The sequence below is a fragment of the Protomyctophum bolini genome (genome assembly GCF_963924005.1).
Source record: "Protomyctophum bolini genome assembly, chromosome: 13".
NCBI classification, from domain to species: Eukaryota; Metazoa; Chordata; class Actinopteri; order Myctophiformes; family Myctophidae; genus Protomyctophum; species Protomyctophum bolini.
Genome location: NC_137874.1, coordinates 23,953,647 through 23,976,245, shown reverse-complemented (window position 1 = coordinate 23,976,245; position 22,599 = coordinate 23,953,647). Strand labels below are relative to the sequence as shown.

General features: G+C 41.1%; 1 protein-coding gene across 1 annotated transcript; it reads left to right on the top strand.

Annotated features, from left to right (window-relative positions):
* Window positions 1-3,132: 3,132 nt before the first annotated feature.
* Window positions 3,133-19,977, top strand: ywhag1 (3-monooxygenase/tryptophan 5-monooxygenase activation protein, gamma polypeptide 1). Its single transcript, XM_080780408.1, has 2 exons — window positions 3,133-3,367; window positions 17,251-19,977. The coding sequence occupies exons 1-2, from the start codon at window positions 3,281-3,283 to the stop codon at window positions 17,908-17,910; spliced, it is 747 nt and encodes a 248-aa protein (XP_080636534.1). The 5' UTR covers window positions 3,133-3,280; the 3' UTR covers window positions 17,911-19,977.
* Window positions 19,978-22,599: the final 2,622 nt, after the last annotated feature.

Here is a 22,599-nt window from a genome sequence, read left to right as displayed (position 1 = left end):
TTTATGTGTAATGTGTGTGAATGCAAGAGAGTCAAAGAATGATAACACCAAAAATTCTAACAAGTAAACCTTCATAGGAACTATAGAGGGAACGCGTGTGACATCATCATCATACCCTCCCACTGTCCATCTTCACTAATAACTATCTAAAAGGCAAAAACAAATAAAAATCATTCGTCCCCAAACAGCTGCTTTATATAAATGTGGAGCATTGCTTGCTGCTCTACGAAGGCTGTTTAATGCCATCAGGATGTTATAAAAGCTGCGTTTCTATCATCTTGGTTTACTAGCCACCGTTGTAGGTTAGACATAATTCCAGCAAAGAGTGGGGTTATTGGGTGAAGATCAGATCTACTGCGGATGAGTCTTGGGAAATTAAGGCATCACATAAAAACACCAGATAATAGCCTATGCCTTTTCCTAACTGGTTGAGCAGTTAATATGAATACAAGTCAGGTGGGCACTAGGCACATCTGAGCACCATATTTCTGGGATGACTGGGCACCTGGATGAATGGGCACATGGACAGGTGGGCACGAAAACCATTTGGGCACTAGATGGTACTTAGGGGTGGAGATGACTAGGCACCTGGACGAGTGGGCACCTGGAGAGGTGGGCACCTGAATTAGTGTTTTTTAACTTTACATAGCATGCTGCTTTGTTGTTGGTAAGTGATAATTAAGTTTTAACCCACTGTTCTTTAAACCTCCAAACAACACCAAGGTCAAAAGTACAATATAAGAGTACCCGTATATTTGCCAAGACAGTACTGAGGTCAAAAGTACATTATACAGTATATAGAAAAAACAGGTGCGCTTCCTCTGGAAACTGCCCTTTGTTTAAGGCAGTACAGAGCTCAGCTTTGAAAATAACTTAACTCATAAACCAACTAAATGGAAAAAGTGTTACTCCAATATAAAAGATGCAAGACAAGACAGTCTTGCATTTTTAATTTTAGAGTGCTGCTTTTTCCATTTAGTTGGTTTATGAGTTACGTTATAACAGAGTTTCAACGTTTTTTCTATCATTGTATTGTGTACTGTTTAGCTATGTTTTCTCTGCCCCAGCATTCAGTTCAGCATTTTATTTACCGGTAGTTCCGCTATTTTTTCCCTTCTATTTGTTTTTTAAACAATACACATTTAAAAAAAAAACAGTAGTATATATAAGTGCCCACCTCCAGCTGCCCAGTTATCTCCACCCCTAAGTGCCCACTCGTCCAGGTGCCCACAGGACCCTATAGTGCCCAGATGGTTTTGGTGCCCACCTGACTTCTTACCCATACAACTGCTCCACTGACAGTCCCATAGCCTGGAGGGGCTGTCGAGATATGGTGAGCATGGGATCTTCACCGTGTTTGAGTAGTAGATGGTGCGCTGTGATTAACCAGTCGCTGTGATTGGCAGCCTAACCCTAAACCAAACCTCAATAAAACTCTACCTAAACCTAACCCTAAACCTAACCTCAATAAAACTCTACCTAAACCTAACCCTAAACCTAACCTCAATAAAACTCTACCTAAACCTAACCTCAGTAAAACTATAAAACTCAGTAAAATGCAGTGGCTGGGGGCGTTTGCAAGGACCCGGGAGAACGACGGACCCCGCTGAAAATTACATGCGAGCCGAGATATGGCTGGCTAGTTAAAAAAAAAATGCCGGCAGCAAACAATGATAATGTAAGCCTGTTTTTAGACAAGATAGTTCTCTCTCTGTATTACCTGTGCTGTTTTTGGACAAGATACTCTCTGTGAGATCTTTAAAGGTGTAGATAAGATATGTATTATCTTCAGCGATAAAACTATATTCCAAGCTCAGCACAACTTTAGTTAGTTCTGCTTAGTATGTCAATATGTTTAGCAATCGTGTGAAAAAAAAAACTTTTGGTCATTTTATCGTCTACTGACTCTACTCAGGTTTATGTGTAGCCTGGCTCCAGCCCTGAATCGCTAGCCACGGCCATTAAGAAAATATGTTCTGGCGATTCAGAAACGAATAATGAAGTGAAACAAAATGAAAATTCAAATTGAGTGTCAGGCTAGTTTATGTGAACACCCCGGACAGTTTTTAAATTGCTCGATTCAGTATTTAGATATTTGATATTAATTTTAGCTGCCCCGCCCCCTTCCTATACAAACCCATTATAACTTCAAACTCCATTTTAACCATGATAGATTCATCTAAAACACCAACCTTTTTTATGTTATATTGTCCTTCTAATACGTGAGGGGCTGTGGTTTTTCATTTACTGTTTTCATTTATTTTTAATATTTTGTTTTATTCTTTAGTCTCCTCCGTCGCGCAGCGTGGTCTGCAGCATTTTCCAAAGTAATTAAAATAAATGAAAGCAGTAAATGAAAAAACACAGCCCTCACTTATTAGAAGGACAAAATCAGTCACCATAAAATGTTTGGGTGTTTTAGATTAATCTTTGTATAGGAAGGGGGCGGGGCAGCTAAAATGAATATCAAATATCTAAATACTGAATCGAGCAACTTAAAAACTGTCCGGGGTGTTCACATAAACCTGAGTAGATGATGGAATTAACCAAAGTTTTTTTTTAAAGTGAAATATCCCTTTAATTAAAAAGTATCAATACTTCAATATAGAAATACTCTGTTAAAAGTAAAAGTACAAAAGTAATTTCTTAAAATGCCAATACTAGTACTAGTACTCATTATGCAGAATGTCCCATTTCAAGTTTTCAAATGTATTAAAATCTTTTGAAAATAACAGATCTGCAATCTCACAATGTGTTGCGACACGTCTATTTTCAAATTGCCAAAGTAAAAGTACAATATTTGCCCCTGAGATGTAGTGGATGGAGTAGAAACTGGAAATATTCCAGTAAAAGTTTTTTTAAATCCTCAAAAGTGAAGTACTTGAGTAAGTAACTTTACATGTGTAGGCCCACTATTGCATTTTTAGCAACTATAGTACACTTTTTTTAAGCGTTTGCCTGACGACCAACTATAGCCAATCACAGCGCGAACCTGTCAGTCTGGGCTATGGGATGTGTGAATTATATCAGCTACCGGTATGTTACAACGGTTACATCACTCTGTGAGGACACGCCTTTTTGGGTGGTGACACCATCCAGCGAAAGTGCTCGGAGGGGGAGGGGTGTGCCGTCGCCACGCGCAGACAGCAGGCAGCAGCTGCAGCAACAAGACCTGGTGCCATTAACACTGCATTCTAAAAAAATTAAAAAATAACCATATGATCACATTTATTTAGATAGAAAATATTAGGATCACGTTATACAAACTACATCTAAAAAAATGGTAGACCGTGAGCAACTGGTGCAGAAGGCCAGGCTGGCTGAACAGGCAGAAAGATATGATGATATGGCAGCTGCCATGAAATCGGTAAGTAGGCTATTATACCTTTTGTGATCATTTGTATCCTCTGAATCAATTTATTATGAATTATGGTCAACCTCATCAATATATATTTATTTATTTTTAAATATGGTAATGCTTGAAATGTGAGAAATATCGGAGCACGTTATTGTTAACTATATAGACGTTAGCTTGTCTCCATAGGGTACCATGGGGGCAGTTGAATGAATCAGACGATGTCAAATAAATCTGGTGTATGAAACTTATCATCAAAGATCACGATCATGAGGAACACGTCATTTTTGAACTGTCAAACGTGCTGCTAATATGTAATTTAAAGCAACATCAGTTGGAACCCCACAGGAAGGAAAGGCATCATGCTTCATTTTTTTGGCATCCGACGATTCGTGTAATAGATATTATTTCTTTAAATGTAGACGTCTACATAGACGAACCACCGATCATCTTATCTATTTTATCTGTTTAGTTTACACGATGTACTACTGCGGTGAACTGGTTGACTGAGGGGCAATTGCGGACGGTTTGATCTTGGGGCGGTGCCTTTTGCCAGACAGGCTGTATGATTGTTAAATGATTGAAAGAAATACAGCGTGAAATTCACACTGACATTAGCACTCGGTTTAACCACGTACTGATCTGAAGACGAAAAGGAAATAAAACGCTTTACGCAAAGATGAATATTGGAGAGAGCAGCTAGCCAGCTACTGTAGGCTTATAGTTATAATAACGCCAAATGATGCGCATAGAGGACAAGGCAAGTGGTACCATGACGAGTGACATCGTATGGGCTGAGAATGGCCACGTTCCGTTTTAGAAGATGCTAATCGAGAAACATATTGCGATTATACTTTCATCTTTATTTTGTGTGGAGACACATTAGTCAATGGGTCCCCCGAATCGCCCCCAAAGCTACACTGCGCATTTGTGAAAAGAACGTTGGCTGAAGGAGCTTGATCACAATCGATTTGCGCAACATCAGTTTATAATAAGAATAACCATTCACCTTCCAGACGTGGGTGGGCGTTAGTGGAAACCTCGCCAAAATGTCCTGTAATTGCCACACTGCAGTGAACGCTACCGTTTTCCCCCCCTTTATGTTTTTCTTCCAAGCTTAAGTGTCAATGTGGTCACTGGTCGATGATGATGATGCTGTGTAACAACTGCACTCTCGCATCCTCGACCTCTTTCGGCGATTGAGCAGGTTTTCACATGAGGCGTGTCGCAGCATCAGCCACGCAAGATGCAGCGCCAGGAGGGCTCACAACCACAAAATGCTGTGCATGAAATGGTGCACTAATGTGATTACCACAGTAGTGCACCATTTCATACCCATCATTTTGATCATAGATCATGCTTACATGATCCGACAATGACATATACATCATGGTTGCTACCTCGTTGACACGTAAGGAATTCTGACTATAGGCCTGGATCTCATATCTGCATTATTTTCCGGGAAAAGGGCAATGCTGCCACAGCATAGGCTACCTCCTCTGCCATGAAAGCCTTCATACACAAATCAGTAATAACTGTTCCTCTCTAAATTGGAGGAGGAAGCAAGCAGGGATACAGCCGGCGTGCCATTCTGGCTACAACAAATTCAACTATCAGACTCAACAAGTAAAATCTTGTGGCCTGCTGTCTGTCAGTGTTTAGTGTACTGGAGAGTAGGAGACTATAAGGCCAGTGACTCCTCACTTACTCTCTAGGACCAGGTGGGGGTATAATGTCAGAGGGGGATTGGCTCCACCCCTCAGATTTATGCCGAGTCAGAGAGGGCTGCCCCTCACCCAGCCAGTCTCTCTGCAGTAGTGGCACTGGGCAGTGGGGTGTGTCTGCTCGGCTGCCTCGCCCTGCATCGGAGGGGAATCCCTTGCCACTGCAGACATGGACATATAGCAATCACCACCCAATGGAAATGGAATATTAGTCATCTTTCAGTAGTTTGTTGTCTCCACCAGGCCGAAGGCATGGGGAGAGAGTATGTTTTGCACTCCGTCTGTGTGTGTGTGTGTGTGTGTGTGTGTGTGTGTGTGTGTGTGTGTGTGTGTGTGTGTGTGTGTGTGTCCGTCTGTCTGTTACCAGCTAATCTCCGGCACTGTTAACCAGGTCGATGCCAAATTTTGCACACACACTCCCTGGATGCCAACGATGCCACATTTTCCAGAACGGCCTGTTATAGCGCTACCAGGAGGCCGACTTTTGAAAAACTATTTTTTTTATATTACTCTTCTGTCCAGAAATCCTGCAAATCGTTAGACACTATCTCTATAGTCATGTGTTCAAGACGGTTCTGTCCGATATTTCATATTCCATCCTAATTGGCTAACATTGGCTTTCAAAGTTTGCAGGATTGGCTCGTTTTGAAGAAAAGCCTCAAATCATGAGTGTGCAATTTACGTGAAATGTTTTAAAGACTTTCCTACTAGGCTGAGGAATATATCGCACCCTTTTCACATTGGCCTGTTATAGCGCCACCAACAGGTGTTTTTTTGCAAAACACATTTTTGGAACAAAATGACTCAAATCATCCAATTGCCATCCAAGGTGTTTAGGAAATGTCACCCTTTTCACATTGGCCTAGTATTGCACCACCAGGAGGCCACAACCTGACCTGCCCTGGTGGAGACCTGTGCCCCGAGGGGCACTTTTTCTAGTTACATTTTCTTTTCCCCATTTTGCTTGCTGGTTTAGTCAAGTATGCACTTAAAAGTTTAAACTGAACAAGGTAACATTACATTTGAACATTTCTTATTAGAGTGAAGGGGCAAGAGGTATATGTATGCTAGAGTGTATGCTAGATACATTTCTAAAGTCAAAATTAAATTGGAAACATATTAACTTGATATTCTATGATTTATCTGTGTTTGATACATACATATATATATATATATATATATATATAAATATAAATATACCTTCCACGTTCCAAACTTCATAAACATTATGCTGCAAAGACAATTTCTAAGACTGGGAACTCACCAACTCTAACAAGGCTTCTGTCCCCCTGTTTACAAAACTGAATGTATTTTCACTATATGACATAAATATTCATTAGATATGTGTTTATATATAACATATCTTCTTGCCTTTTCCTTAATATCATCTTCTTCAAATTTAATTTGCTAATTAATTCATATAATACTAGAGAGGTTGACTTCACCTTCCTTTCTACAAAATAAAACGCCCAGTGGGCTACTCCCTCAGATACTGTGTATACAGATACAGAATGCCAAAGTACACATTATCAAGAGTTTGTTATCTTTAGAACATTTTAAAAGTAAATTGTCATTGCTTTCATTTTCATTGTGTGATTTTTTTTTTTTTTTACTATACCTAATGTAATCAATGAATCATAACAGACTGACATGTTATTATTTCTACAATTCTCAGCTCCCACCGCCTTTAACTTTAATTACATTAGCGGTCTAGCCGCCCTCTACCTAAATCTTTATGTTAGTTCATATAAGAATTCTAACAAAATAATGTTGTCTAGTACTATGGGACACTGCTACTCATTAGTGAACATTAACAACACACCATCCCAATATGAGAAACCTGTAAACTTTACAGGGCTATATTAGTAATAGGGGGCGGCATGTGGCTCAGGAGGTAGAGCAGCCCATCTTGGAATCTGAAGGTTCCAGGTTCGATCCCCGGCTCCTCCTGGCTAAGTGTAGATGTGTCCTTGAGCAAGACACCCCTAACTGCTCCCAATGATCAGGTTGTAAGGCATGGTTTGGTGTGTGAAATGTATGTGAATGGGTGAATTTGATGTACAGTACATACATTGTAAAGCTCTTTGAAGGGTCGGAAAGACTAGAAAGACACTATAAAAATGCAGTCCATTTACTCCACTGATACAGAATTTTAAGATTAGTTGAGTTGTCTGAATTATTAATTTAATTTAATAAATAAGAAATGCATAACATTTCTTCTTTCTTCGTCTGTACTGCTACTACAACTATATCAAGGTCATCCTGTGATGTCACTTTGTCTTTAGTCAATTGTGAAAATTTAAAAAATGCAGAATAAAAAACAGCTGCAATGGCATTCCGCGACCATCTCATGATGTATTTCCTAGTGAAACTGGCTGGGTGGTTCCGAGCCAATCACAATGATGGAGGGCCATTCACTGACAATAAGTATGGGGGCTCCCCATAGACAGCTGTCTTCTATGTATTCCTATGATAGAAACGTGCCGGTGCGGTGCGATATACTCTTTAGTGATTTACCAGTGTAACAGCCCCAAATAAACCCCCAGCCATATTATACCTGGGGTTAAAGTGGGCTAGTCCAGACCAGTTTATACCCCGGGTATAATATAGGCTCGCCCAGAATATACCCATCTAGCCCAGACCGTGCCCCACCTTGTGTTTTTCATTAATTATTTTTACATCATAATTATTTTAGTAAGCGGTTAAGTAACATCTCTCTAGTCCATATTATACCCCCGTCTTGTGTTTTTCATGAATAAATATGTAATTAAATGTCCAAAGGTTTTTTTCTCCTCAATATCATAATAGAGGGTATGCTCGTGACATCATCATCATACCCGGAAGTTATGAAGGAACGCCTACTGAGTGGCAAAAAACTACTTTCTGGCATTGACAGCCCATCATCAACATTTTTGACCGCGGTAGAGATCATGGATTTCACAATGCCACGCCAGACTTTCCAGTCCTTCATTGCTAAATTTGCCATCCCCAGTTCCTGCATACTGATGCATGTGTCCCTAGCGATGACATCAAGGAACGACAGTTTTCTACCTCTGGTCTGCTTTGAGGCAGGATTCCAGAGAAGAACGGAAGATATAACGTCATTGTCAGCTCTGTAGCAGTGGCCGGCAAACTGTGTTCTTCTGGATCTAGACTAGTGAAGAAACACAGGGAAGGTTGCCGTATATTAGATTAGTCGATGGGTGGCTCTTCCAAGAGAGATTTTGCGCTCTCATTAGAAGGCGGGTGTAAGTGCCATCCAACCATTTCTCAAATTTCTTTGAAAGTGTCCATGTCTCGGAGCCATAGAGCCTATACATCCAAACAGAAAAGTCCTATCTGATTGAATTAAACAATGTTAAATTATGTTAAAATCACTTTGCCACTCGATTTGCCTCTCACTTTATGCTACGTATACCCTCTATTTATATATTATTTTGGGTTAGGCCAGACATAACTCTCCTGCCAGACATACTCTCCAGTTTATACCGCCTTGTTTTTTTTATTTTGAATAAATAAAAGGTAAATATTTGTGTAATTAATATATACTGAATTGATACCTCTCTAGTCTAGTCCAAATTATTTATTTATTTTGAAATTGCACTAAAGGATAAGCCCCTTGAGATGCAGCATCTCGTTTTCGAGGGGTCCTCAAACAGTCAAAGCACAACACAGCAACAAGAAAACTTTCCAACAACACAGAACAAAAACGCATCAAACAAGGACATACACAAAAGACTCTTCCACCATCTCAAACCCCTACATCAGTTTATTTTATACCACCTGTGTTGTTCTTGCAACACTTTAACTCATTTACCGCCAACAGCGCCATCTGGTGGTGACTCAGAGCATCATCCAGTCATTTAACCCATTCAGGACGGGAACCCCTTTTGGTGTTTTAAGCATTATGTTATACTTTAGCTGTTGAAAAATAGCAGATCTTCAAGCTCATAGTGCGGCACCGAGTGCCGAGAGGAAACACTGAAGCACAAAAGACATGGTGGCCGAAAGTGGTATTACACTATGGGCCAAGCACTATGCATTGCGCTCGCTCACATGCCATGCCATACGTGAACGCCATGCTCCATACGTGAACGCGCTGGGCCGTTGATATCATTGCACACGTTCACGTATGGCCCATAAGAAATCCCAGAATGCACTGGTTCGAACACGGCCTCATGCGCTGGGTGAGCAACTCAATGCAAGTGGATGAGAGGAGAAATCCGGTGACGTCTCTATTATACTGTATATAACTCTGCTATATAACTCCGCGATTGTCATTTAATCCACCCAAAACATACTTTTTGTAACAGAGGATCATATCGTTCAGAGAAATGAGCCGCAAATCAAACTTGTTTTGACCCAAAAAGAAGAATCCGAGATATTAAGATTCTAAAAACTGCGTCCCCCTAGACAACATAAGCCAGCGAAATTGTATTTGTTTTTCCCTCCCTACCGCACCTGAACCGGAGTGTTATGAGCAGAGTGCATACAGGACACAGTTGTGAGCTAAGAAAACAATTACGGTGTGTTTGATGTCCAAATCTTCATTTAGGCTGTATTGAGATTTTGCTGTAAAGTCAAATATATCATTTTACAAGTCAGATAGATAGATACCTTTATTGATCCCGCGGGGGAAATTCAGGCGCCAGAGACAGCACAGCAGTAAAAGTTACAGATACAGGGCATAGATGTGTACAGTAGTACTACAGTATACAGTAACTACTGCAAGTATTGACCAATACCGTATAGTAAAAGAGTATACTGTGTAGTTTAGAAGTTTACAAGGTCAAATAGCAATTTAGTTTATAGTATTTCCTTCGATTTTCTTCCCCTTGAAAACAGGCCTGTCAGCAATACGTGGGGAGGGAATGTAAGCTTGTAGCATGATTTTGCCTACTTGCAATGGATTTGCCTACTGAAGAAGTAATTTTATGTACTACTCATTGACCCCCCCCCCCCTACAAAAGAAGAGTGCAGTGACAGTCAATATTTGACGTCTCTCTTTGCATATTTACAAATAATACTAGTGTTGGAGCTGTTTTTTAAATTATTATTATTCATGGTGCATAGGTGTGGCTTTATAAGCACCACAGGTGGTGGATACCAATTTATACCTGGGAAGGGATGATTGTGGCCAGGTGTGTAATGGGGGAAGGCCACACCTTGCTCCTGCCATGAAGTGTGTTGCTTCAATGTTTGTTTAATTTGTTTTTGTCTATCTTTATGGATTTTTACGGTTGGAAAGAAGTTTGATTGCAAGATGTTAAATACATCGATTATAGAGTTAGAGAAGAACGCACATCCCAACAAAAACCTTTCAGGTGCTGAACAACAATAGGTATATTATTAGTATATGACGACATTACAACCACTGTGGGTCTTTAAAAGGTCTGATACATTACAGAATACATTGATTGACATATCCAAATTTACAAAGAGCTCTCTGGACATTAAATGAATTGAGCATCCTAACAAAAGTTTAGTTACACGCATGCTATATATTAGGCTTGGGCGATGGGATGAAAAAGAATAGAAAAGGAAAAGACAACGAGTGAAACAGTGGTTAGTATTGAGCAACAGGCTAACAACATCACCATGGCCATAGCTGTTAGCTAGTTAGCTACTAGGCTACTGTCTGCTTCAACTTCATTGACAACGTGCAGTCACGACATAGCCGACACAGGCGCTGCAAAACAAAGGCAGCTCTACACCGGAGGGGGGAGAGAAAGAGAGTGAGACGAGAGTCTAATTGAAATGGATCAGTTCAGTCTGTTCAAAAACACAGTTCAGATGGGGCACGGTGGCACAGTCGCCTCACAGCTAGAGGGTCCTGGGTTCGATTCCCACTTTGGACGCTGTGGGCGCTGGGGGCATGTTCTCTTCTCCGTGTCATCAGTGCCTATTCCCGAGGCGGGGTTGGCGAAAGGGCTTTTCTGTGTGGAGTTTGCATGTTCTCCCCGTGTCCCCTAGGGTAGGTACCCTCACAAAAAACATGCAGTAATCCTGGTCTCTAAACTACCTCCCCCTGGCCAGCCGGGGCATCTGATGGAGGGGAAAGGAACTGGTCGGAATAACGTGTTCCTTCCACGTGCTATGTCTGGCCGGGTCAGACATAGCACCTGTCAGGTGAAAAGAAGCAGCTTGGACTCCTCATACATAGAAGGAAGCATGAGGTCAGTCCCCCCAGGTTGGCAGAGGAAGTTTAGTGCCCAGGATTACGGCATTAGACAATTGACACTGGGTGAAAAAATGGGTTGCAAAATCGAGGGATACAAATTATAGAAAAAAAACACAGTTCAGTGCAGTTCAGTCAGTGCAGTGGCAACAGGCTTAGCTCTTATTCAGCAGTCTAAATGCTGCTAAATAGAAACTGTTCAGGAGTCTGGTGGTATTGGTCCTGATGCTCCTGTATCGTTTGCCTGGCATTGGATGCAGTAGCGTTTGAACAGAGTCCACAGACCATGGTGGGGGTGGTAAATGTTCCTGACATCTCTCATGTATATGCTTTGCGTTCAGCGGTGGTACAGTTGCCAAACCCGGCGGTGGTGCCACTCGTCAGGACGAAATTATATTGTGTATATTGTTTGCCTTAATATCTGCAGAATTTGGTAAGTTCACTGCAGGCCATAGAAATAGTGTATAACTGATGTACATTTCCATTCATAGCAACACTGCTTCTATGTCAAACACAAAGTAATCAGTCCACGGAGTCCTCTGTGAAATGTTTGTTCGATATGAGGATGCATTGCTTGTTGGCGTCTATAGCAATAAGCATAATTGGACTACCAAGCATGTGTAGGTGGCTGTGAACATGGAAGAAGTGCACTTATTATAATATATACTTTTCTATTATTATTATTTATATTGCAGGTATAAATTCTATCCCAAGGGATATCTTGTATAGATGTATTTATGTGTGTGTGTGTGTGTGTGTGTGTGTGTGTGTGTGTGTGACTTTTGTAGATAAACTGTCCTTTATACAGCACCCTATAAGTTTGAACATACGGTAGTCTGCCAGAGTTTTGTCCTAGACGTTCAGTACATATATTGCAGGAATCTAAGCAGATCATTATTGGCCTTTTTGTGGCAATTTTCCCAATGAATTGTCAATAGTCTTTTTGTTCAAATTTGTAAGGCTAAGCTAAGGTATGAAACAACATAACCACCGTATAACCTTGTATCTAATTTTGGCTATTGATTAGGCTGCACAGAATAGACAATCTGCTGAATAGCTTGTTTGTTGTTGGTCAGCAAAAGGAGTAGGTGTATCACACATGCACAGTTCTGTCTAGCTATGCAGCTCAACCCAATTCATATACAAGATTGGCAATGTACACTGTTTGTTCCAATGGAATGGTCCCTTTGGAACACATTATTTCTTCATGAATGAATAACTTTGACTTGTTTGAGATCTATGAACAGTCTTATGATTCCACTTTTTGTCTAGAGACTACATGAAAATTAAAGGAGAACTGATGATCAGAAACTGATATTTAAAGCAAACCATACCATTCCTTTTATGAGGAGAAAACCAGACACTTACCAAAGCATTCTGTGTAAAGAGGGCTCCCCAATTTAGTCGTAATTAATTCATCCCCACACACATTTCTGCATGTTGTTACTGTTGTTTCATACCGTCTCACCTGCCAGTGAGGAGCCCCCAGTCAGAGGATGCAGTGCCTCTGACCCAGTCCTCCTGCACAATAATTGGATTAGAACCCCTAGACTCTGCGGTGGTGGGCCGACACTCCCGGCAAAATGATGCAGGCACCGGAAACATGTATTTTTTTTTCTTTTTTCTGAAAACGTTGCTTTATAAGTTTACAGGATAACCTTGGCACTTGGCGGGGTTACAGGACCTTGCAGTAATAATTTGTGAGAGGTACTTCTGTGGTTTTGCTCAAATAGACAACAGAGCTAGAGTACAGGAAGTGTTGCCAAATAGACTACTACAATGTATGTCACACAGTAATCAAACCATTGCTTCGCTTCCAGGCATGAGCATGAGCCCATGTGGTACACGCCCTATCCACTGGGCTATGGGCTGTCCCCATAGCAGCAATTCACATTATTCCAGTACCATGTACTGTACTTCCTTCTAAGAAAAGCATGTCCAAGATGTTCACATCTCGACATGATAACTTGGATGTTCTGTAAAAGGTATAGATTAGTGATCAGTCAGATAGACCTTCCATGATTGCACACAAATATCCCCAATCCAACTCACTACACATCAGTATACTATTGGACAAGGACATTTGCTAACGATGTTAGCTAGTGAGCAGTCATTCAACTGTTTTACTGTCCCTGTGGCAAAGTCACTATTAATACTTTGAATAGGTTTACTGGTTCAATGTGCATTGAGTAATTCAAAACTTAGTACTTTACTTTGGCATGAAAAGACAAAGTAGAAAACATACAGTACAGGCCTTCCAGAATAGAATAGAAATAGAAACATTTTGTAAGGTTGAATTACCGGTAAGCATAATTGTGTGCCCTTACCCTTTTAAATGTTACTACTAGCTACTTCAGAATGCATCACAGGCTCCAATGAATATATATATTATGAATTGTCATAATGGCCAATAATGGCCACCGAGTGGCGCGCTACGAGCTTGTAGGTCTGCTATTTTTGAAAAATCGAACGACTGACATAGAAACATAGCTTTTTCAGAAAACTGTCAGGATGTAGAAGACATTTTTTTAATCTGATCTCAGGTCAAAATGGGTTAAAGAAAAACTCAGCAGAAACGGAACAATTTTCAGGGCAGAACTTTTGTACTGAACACTTTTACTAACTAGTGACACTCACTGCTATGCTATGTAACCCCCCCCCATGCTTTCCAGTGCTTAACAAGCCTATTCACACTGCTCATGACGTCAGATAGTGCATGCCGCCTTTGTGCTCTGCAGCCTGAAAGAGGGCAGGCTGGGGAGGGGAGGGGAGGGGGCTGTCTGTCACATCACTTTAACAGAGACACATGAAGACCAGGAAGATTGCAAGGATGGAAGGAAAAAGACAGATGAATGGCGAGCTGAAGACTAAATCAAATGGCAATTATGGCATGCACTTGGCCTCTAAACACTGGAAAAGGGACTTCTTGTTGTCAGCCTCTCAACCTTAACGTCTATAGTGTGTGTGTGTGTGTGTGTGTGTGTGTGTGTGTGTGTGTGTGTGTGTGTGTGTGTGCACACACGTAGAATAGAAATTTATGATATACTATTTTAGCTATAAAATAGTATATAAAATATGTATTAGCTATACTATGTATACACACACACACACACACACACACGCCTAACATACTACACTGACTGTTGATATGAATGAAAACAGATCTGTCAGAGGGGAAGTATATTGACTGTGCTTCCTGGCATTTATTTGTATTAGCATGCAACTCTTTGGAAGTTGACAGCCTTGTGTAAGAATGAGTCACGAGAGAGCCAGCGCAATTGATGAGCTTTATGGGCAGACAGAGGCCTATTGTCATCCCTGCACCATAGCTTCCGTCAGGGCTTTCTGCACACTCTGCACAGGCCCCTGGAAACAAAGACGGCCATGTTTTTACAGCGAGGTTGTTTAGGGCTTGTTTTTCTGACCTCGTACTCTAGCGCTGAACTACAGTACACTGCTGGGCTGCCTTTTACAGTTACGTTACATATTGCTTATGGTCATTTATCAGGATGGGGCTTGGAGTAGTATAGAGCAAAGTATAGCTATACACGATTAGTACTGTGGTGGATTTACTGTCTCTGCGATGTTGCTGGGGAGGTGGCTAGTCTGTATATCAGTGTGAAAACTTTACTAAAACATTAGCTTTTTCTAAAAGAAGAAAATAAGTGGGGGGATGGCACTCCTCCCCCCCCCCCCCCCCCCCCCCAAATATACTGTTAAAAGAAACTCATGATGAAAAGATTGCCGGTTAATTTATGGCTATATCCATGACTTAAGCCCTACCCATATCAGAGGCACTGTAAATGTCGGTTCTTATCCTGAGTGTGTCTATGGGGAATTATTAAGAGAAGCAGATTATGTAATATGACCCACAGGTTAAAGTTACTTTGTTAAATCATTTACTGACAGAATTGATTCGGTCTGTAGTCTCTTCCCTGCAGCCGGAAGTTTTATTTTGAAGACCCCAAAATTCACCCCAAAATTAACCGGAATCCAAATAGGTTAAGCTACCGCTTTGGTCTTTTTATAAGTTATCTGAAGCATTAATATTGTAACCGTGAGGTAGCGACCATTTAGTAATGACTTCATATTACAACAGGACAATCCCCCACAATATAAGTGTGAGTGTCATCTTATAGGGATAGGGTTATTAATATATAGGCCAGGGTAAGACTCATCAACTCAAGAGTTGTGAGAACTTGTGACCAGTGTTGGCTGTAATGGCATTATATAACTGGTATACTTTGCGGGGTAAGGGAGTAACCTGTCCACGCCGCGATGTGCGGTGTGGACAGGTTAAGGACTCTTGAGGGACACAAGCTGGCTGGTTGGAGCGCAAAAGCGTGCAGCAGTGACGTGCGTGAGCCGCTGCTGGTTAAATTGAAAAAGGCGTACAAGCTTATTTGTTGTAGCCTATATGGCATGATTGGCCTCATTACATGGCATATTGTCTGTACTCTGTGTACTCTTGATTTTCTGTCCAGTCCTACTGTAGGCAGGCGATTATGGCGAATTATATTGGTTAATAAAGAGAGGTGTAAAGGGGATATTGTCTATGGTGTATATCATTCTTGTTTTTAACCATAGAGTTAATTAATATGGGTCGTGATTAAGTGGCGCAATGACGGTAGGCAGTAATACAATGTGCAAGCATTCGAAAATGGGTTTTAATTGACTGTAAAAAAGAAATCTAACAACTTTTCTCAGTGCGTAATCTTGTGACGTCACAGGATTCTTTTTAATGGCAGTAATCCAAAATAAGTTTAGAAATGAACGATACCCAACACTGGTTGTGACCCAACATTTGGTTGAGTGAACAAAAGTAAGACCTAGTGCAAAGCAAGAGCGGAAAACAGCAATCTCTCCTCTCTCTCTCATATGTGTGTGTGTGTGTGTGTGTGTGTGTGTGTGTGTGTGTGTGTGTGTGTGTGTGTGTGTGTGTGTGTGTGTGTGTGTGTGTGTGTGTGTGTGTGTGTGATGATACAGTATATAAAATACATACTGTTTATGATGTCGATTGTATATTGAGGTGTGTGAAGATGCCTTTCCCATTGGGGTAGAATAGAGGTGAAATCATCCAGACACTGGCCTGTCAAAATGAATAAATTAATAAATAAATCTTTCAGCGCAGAAGAAACCTCGGGATGATGTCAGCAACCTGCTCGATGGAGTGGTAGTGGCCATTCTCTTTTTGAGTGGTGCTAGCAATGTGTGTCTGTATGTACTGTATGTACGTACGTCTGTGTGTATGTGTGTCTGTCCGTCCAAGCACGGAAATAGGGTTTTGTACAGTACAGTACTACAGCATGAGTACAGTACAGCACCACTCAGTTCAGACGGGTCTGATTTCTTCTCTCTGCTTATCATTGTCACTCTGTCTTACATCTGGCGACTTATCTTAAAGTGTTGGTTCAGTAATCAGTAACAACTTTATTACTGCTACAGTATATGGCGCAGCCCGGCTGTTGCATGGTAACAGCCTGCAAAAAAAAAGAGGGGAAAAAAACAGTAAATGAGATTACATCCTTGTAACGCCTTTCAATGCATCCTTCCTTGCAGTGTTGATTTTGACAGCAAAGTTTTAGTCATAGTCTATTAAATAGTTTTCATTTAGATTTAGCCGACTAAAATGTATTTGGCAAACCTTAATGCCATCGTAATGATTTTACACTTGCTGAAAATAGCCGATCTATACATACAAGCTCACAATGCGGCGCATTGTGAGCTTGTTTCGTCTGCTATTTTCAGTATAAAATCAAGTGTAAAATGACTTATACTGGATCTCTTGTCCACTAGTTGTTTCCTAACATTTAGTCTAGTTTTTATTTGTTGACGAAATTGTCAATATATTTAGTCTTAGTTTTAGTCATCATAGCTTAGTTTCCATTTAGTTTTCGTCATGAAAAAAGGTATAGTCGATGAACGTTTTTTTTGTCATACAGTAGTATTAGTCGGCGAAATCAACACCGCTATCCTTTGTCCTCTCCCTCCAGGTGACGGAGCTGAACGAGGCGCTGTCCAATGAGGAGCGCAACCTGCTCTCGGTCGCCTACAAGAACGTGGTGGGCGCGCGGCGCTCGTCCTGGCGCGTCATCTCCAGCATCGAGCAGAAGACGTCGGCCGACGGCAACGAGAAGAAGATCGAGATGGTGCGCGCCTACCGCGAGAAGATCGAGAAGGAGCTGGAGGCCGTGTGCCAGGACGTACTCAGCCTCCTCGACGGCTTCCTCGTCAAGAACTGCAACGAGACGCAGCACGAGAGCAAGGTGTTCTACCTGAAGATGAAGGGCGACTACTACCGCTACCTGGCCGAGGTGGCCACGGGCGAGAAGCGCGCCGGCGTGGTGGAGTCCAGCGAGAGGTCCTACAGCGAGGCGCACGAGATCAGCAAGGAGCACATGCAGCCCACGCACCCCATCCGCCTGGGCCTGGCGCTCAACTACTCCGTGTTCTACTACGAGATCCAGAACGCACCCGAGCAGGCCTGTCATCTGGCCAAGACAGCCTTCGACGACGCCATCGCGGAGCTTGACACCCTCAACGAGGACTCGTACAAAGACTCCACGCTCATCATGCAGCTGCTACGGGACAACCTAACGCTGTGGACGAGCGACCAGCAGGACGAGGAAGGGGGCGAGGGAGGCAACAACTAAAACAAAGTCCCGACCAAGACCTCTTTCTTTCTTGCCAAAACACACAGACACACACACACACACACACACACAGACAACGCGCGCTCACGAATAATGACGACAACAAAATAATAAATAAATACTACTAGTAAACGTTCTTAGAAATTAAAAACGATAACAAAAAGGGGGGCTGATGGAGCATCGGCAAGCCACTTTTGCTGGTGATACTAATGCGGCCGCTGTTCTTTATTTTTCCACAAATTAAAAGTTAAATTAAATAAACGGTGGGATGAGGGCAGTCAATTTTAGTTAGTCGAAGTTATGATAAAAGAAAGAAATGAACGAAAATCCTTCTCGATAGCCTCTGTGACATTTGCCAAACTACCACTTAGAAGCAAGGGGTATGTCATTCTTCACAGTGTGGCCACTGGGTAATAATACCTTCACACTAGGCATAGACTGTTGTTATTTTGCAAAGGAAGCCGAGCTGTCTTATTGTATTTGGTGAGGGAGGAGCATTCGATATAAAGTTTGACGCTTGAAGCAACAAGAAAATTTAAGAGTAAACCTTGAATGCATCACCTTGCTTAATGAGAGACAGAGAAAGAAAGAGAGTGTGTTGCAAATTAGTTATAGAGAGAAGAGAGGTTGCGGAAAAACCGAACTTCTATCAAGTAACCAGAGACGTACCAACATGGGACTTGGATGCACAGCAACGTGGTCCTTGAGTGAGAAGCAGGTCGACTCTGTTTTGAACATACATACAAAACGGTTGCTCTGTGTCAGGTTATGTTCAGCTCAGTCACAGTCATACTGTATAACTAAAATACAAGTTCATGAAGTAAAGCCTACCCAGCAAGCCAAATGACGTCATGATGACGTTATGATGACGTCCTCCGGTGACGTTCAGAACTAGGCCAGATCACAGCCCATATGGGGAGGATGTTTACGTAATTTCCAAGACGTCTTCACCAGTTGAAATAATAGCTTATTCTGGGCCAGATCTGACTAGTTGCGATATGACTTAAGTTGATCTGGCCTCGATCGGACTCTCTCTGATTCATCCAGGATGTCCGTCTTATAGTGGGCACTGGGCAGAATTTATGTTGATTGAAATCAGGTGATATTCTGGGCCAGATCTGACTTGTCATGGCTTGACTTGATCTGGCCCCAATCGAGACGTCCAGGTCCTGACCGTGCTTGCTGGGTAGTGCAACTTGTTTCTCATGTGCTGCTGCTGTGCTTTTTATTAAATAAATTAACCGTCTTGGGGCACCTAATTCTTATTGTCAGTATTGTTGTTACTATAACAATTTCTATTGGCTCTTTTATGTTTGTAGAATTACCATTTCATTCATTGAAATCAAACCAAAATCAATGGAAAAATACTATTTTAAAGATTCTGGTTTGGGAAGAAATTGTTGAAACAAGTCACCAAACACATAACCCCTAATTGCCTACCGTAATTTATCTTCGCAACTATCAATAGGATTTCTGAAAGGTCACAGGGTCGACTGGAATCGCGTACAGTACTTGATTGGGGGACTATGTGTAATTTGTGGACAGAGCACATGCAATGTTACATGGAAGATCTAAAAGCAGATTTGAGGTTTGTGGATTTTCTTTGTGTTAAGTTTCTTATTGGTCAAGAAATGCACTTGCCTATTATACTGTTTCTTCAGTGTAAGATGATAACTGCTCCAATATTCTCCATAATACAATATTGTGCATGCTGTGATGTATTTATACAGTAGCTTGAATTTATTAACTTATACTGTAGATGTTATGTATTCATATGAACATGGAATCACTAGACATTAATCTGATTATTTTCTATTTATTTCTTTTTATTGGATTGTTAGCTAGACCTTCTTTTAATCTGTGTTTTCTTTACTCCATTTGCTGAAGTACGCTATACCAAAACAGTGATTGTTAACAATAAATTGATCTGTTATGGACGTTGCTATGGTGACATGCAATTCTTACTAAGGGAAAAAGATCAGAACGCTGCTGTGTTTTTGATCTTTCAGTCAAATTTTGTAATCAAAATATTGAATTGGTGTTTCCTGTATATGGACCATTATTGTTTCTCTAGCTTCCTTTAGCTGCCCATTAGCAGTTCAATTTCAGTCAAATAATGATAGTCAAGATACAAAAATCTAATATCGACAAAGGTCACACTATTTGGTACAAAATCACGACAAATATTATTGGTGCTATTACAGTAGACAGTTGTAACGTGCAATTTAGAACGTTCCGAACATGATACTGTAATTATGATATAACCAACTCACCAACATAAAGAACCAAGTGGTTCTTTGAAGCGTTCACCCTCCTGGCTGATATAGCTGCTATTTAGATAAGAACGTAATGTTTCAAGTTCTGCCGCAACTCTGTATGAACAACCATTCAAGCCATTGTTGATCCACGACGTGAGTTAAGAAATGTCACTGAATGAAACAGACAATGCGTACAAAATCATTCACGGTACTAAATGGAACCGTTATGATACCACTCAAACCACTTGTGAGAGGCACAACTACTGAAGAGCCTGGTTCCACATGGTATCATTAGTGGATCCATGTAGGTCACACATTTTAACAAAGTCTTTGAATAAAAAATAGTTCCACAACACTGTTTAGTGTACACTGTACAAACAAAGAACTCCTGTGGATAGTCATCTCTAGGTTTGTTCTGGCGAGGAACCAGGGACGTGCACACATAAACATCAAAGGGGGCTTCAGCCCTGCCCTTTTACCCGTCTGTAAAACAAATGCCCTCTCCAGACCATGAATGCAGCATTTACTATGGTGAAAGAAATGCAAATGACATCCTCTCCATTCCATGCCATACCCGAGAATACATTTTTTCTGAACTCCTGATCTTGAAGGCAGCATTTTGTGTTGAAAGAATTTGTTTAGAAATCCATGTCATCGGAAAATAGCAGATCTACAAGCTCTCGATGCGTCGTAACGGCTATTTTCTTCCAAAAGTGTCCTCTTACAGAATGTCAGCCCCTGCCTCTGTAACACTCTCTGCACACCATAATGAAGATTTGGTCGTCAAATAGTTAAGTATTCGTGGCCAGAAAAGTTATGTTTTGAGGAAAATATGCCACATGCAGTTAGAGGAGGATGTGATTATACAGTACATACAGTATAGTTAATGGGTAGCTCTACATAAATGAGATATAGATAGATCGATAGACTGATCAATAGATACAATTAGTATACTGTATAATTGTGAATACAATATTGCATACACAGATTATTGTAAATATCACTGAAATCAGTTGTGCTTACATATTAGATATTGTCTAAATATCTTTGTGTAGGGCTGATATATAGGGCAGTGGGGTCATGCACAAGGTGACAAAGTGGTCAATTTAATTAAAGGTGTTGCACTTTAGATAAATGATTACACACACCGGATGTAATTTGTCATGAAAACATCACAAATAGTTTGAGAGGGATATTGGTATTGACTGATAAAAACAAATCCAACAAGTGAGTCTGCAGGACACTGCACACAACAGCCTCAAGAAAGATACAGAAATAACTTATTGATTATTTAATATTTATTTAGTATTGTATATTATGTTTTGTCTTTGTTTTGATCACTTTGCTTTAACCTACCATTTATTTTACATCAACCGACTGCTTTAATTTTGTTTCATCGTTTGCTTTTGACCATTGCCTGTCATAGAAGCAGGATTAAAGATAACACAACAACATTGAACATACAAGAGCCAACCATGCAATGGAAATATGAGTTGAATATTACTGAGACTCAATATCTTCATTCTTTCACACTTTTAGTCAATGCTACCAAGAAAGAATACGAAGATATCAAAATAGGTAGGTAAGGTGATATGACTTGAGCGCTCAGTTCTGTATCTAAAGAATTTAGACCTGCAGTCGACGTTTGATGTGTTCTTTTACGAGAAATGCTACACTGATATGGCTCAATAAAACTGCTGGTTAATTAAATGTTTGAATACCAATTATTTCATGTCTCTCTTTCTGGCCCTTTCATTGTATCTCCATGTATTCTTCTCTCTAAACATTTGTTTTCACATTCATAAAAACTGGGCAGTAGCTGTTGGGAATGCATGCCCCTCCGGCTATGCAATATCCCTTGTACTTGCATCATGCTTGGGAGGCCTGACAATGACATTAGTACTATGACAATCATATTGATTACATCAAGGATCCTCATATATGACCCTAAAAATCACACCCGTGTGAAGTGAGTGGTGCAACTCCGTGTGTGTGGGGGGGGGGGGGTTCCCCCCAGGGCGAACCCCCCAGGGTGCCGGCCCGATTCCGGCAAGCTGCCCCGTGTCCAAAACGGTTGAGAAATGACAGAGTTAGCGTGTACACTTTACTGTACCCTCTACGGTACTGTACTGTACTGGCACACCCGAAATCACCATACAGTTAATATGTGCGTGTGTGTTTGTGTGTGTTAGGTTGCGCACAGGTGGTGAAAAACAACCATGCTGTTTTCGTGCTCAGACGCACCCAGCCACACACATAGCTCTGTAAGGGAGTGGTTGCACCACTCAAAAAGGGGCACTCTTATCATCGTACACATCATCATGACGATGATCAGACACTAATCAGACTCCATTCATTGTCAATGGGAATCTCATATTTTTTACGAATACGTTTGTGGACAGTAACTAAAAGCTGGATATAGGCGCCCCTC

Coding starts and splice junctions, on each gene's coding strand:
- ywhag1 (XM_080780408.1), top strand. CDS start 3,281: ATGGTAGACCGTGAGCAACTGGTGCAGAAGGCCAGGCTGGCTGAACAG. Junction 3,368..17,250: donor TGGCAGCTGCCATGAAATCG/GTAAGTAGGCTA, acceptor CTCTCCCTCCAG/GTGACGGAGCTGAACGAGGC.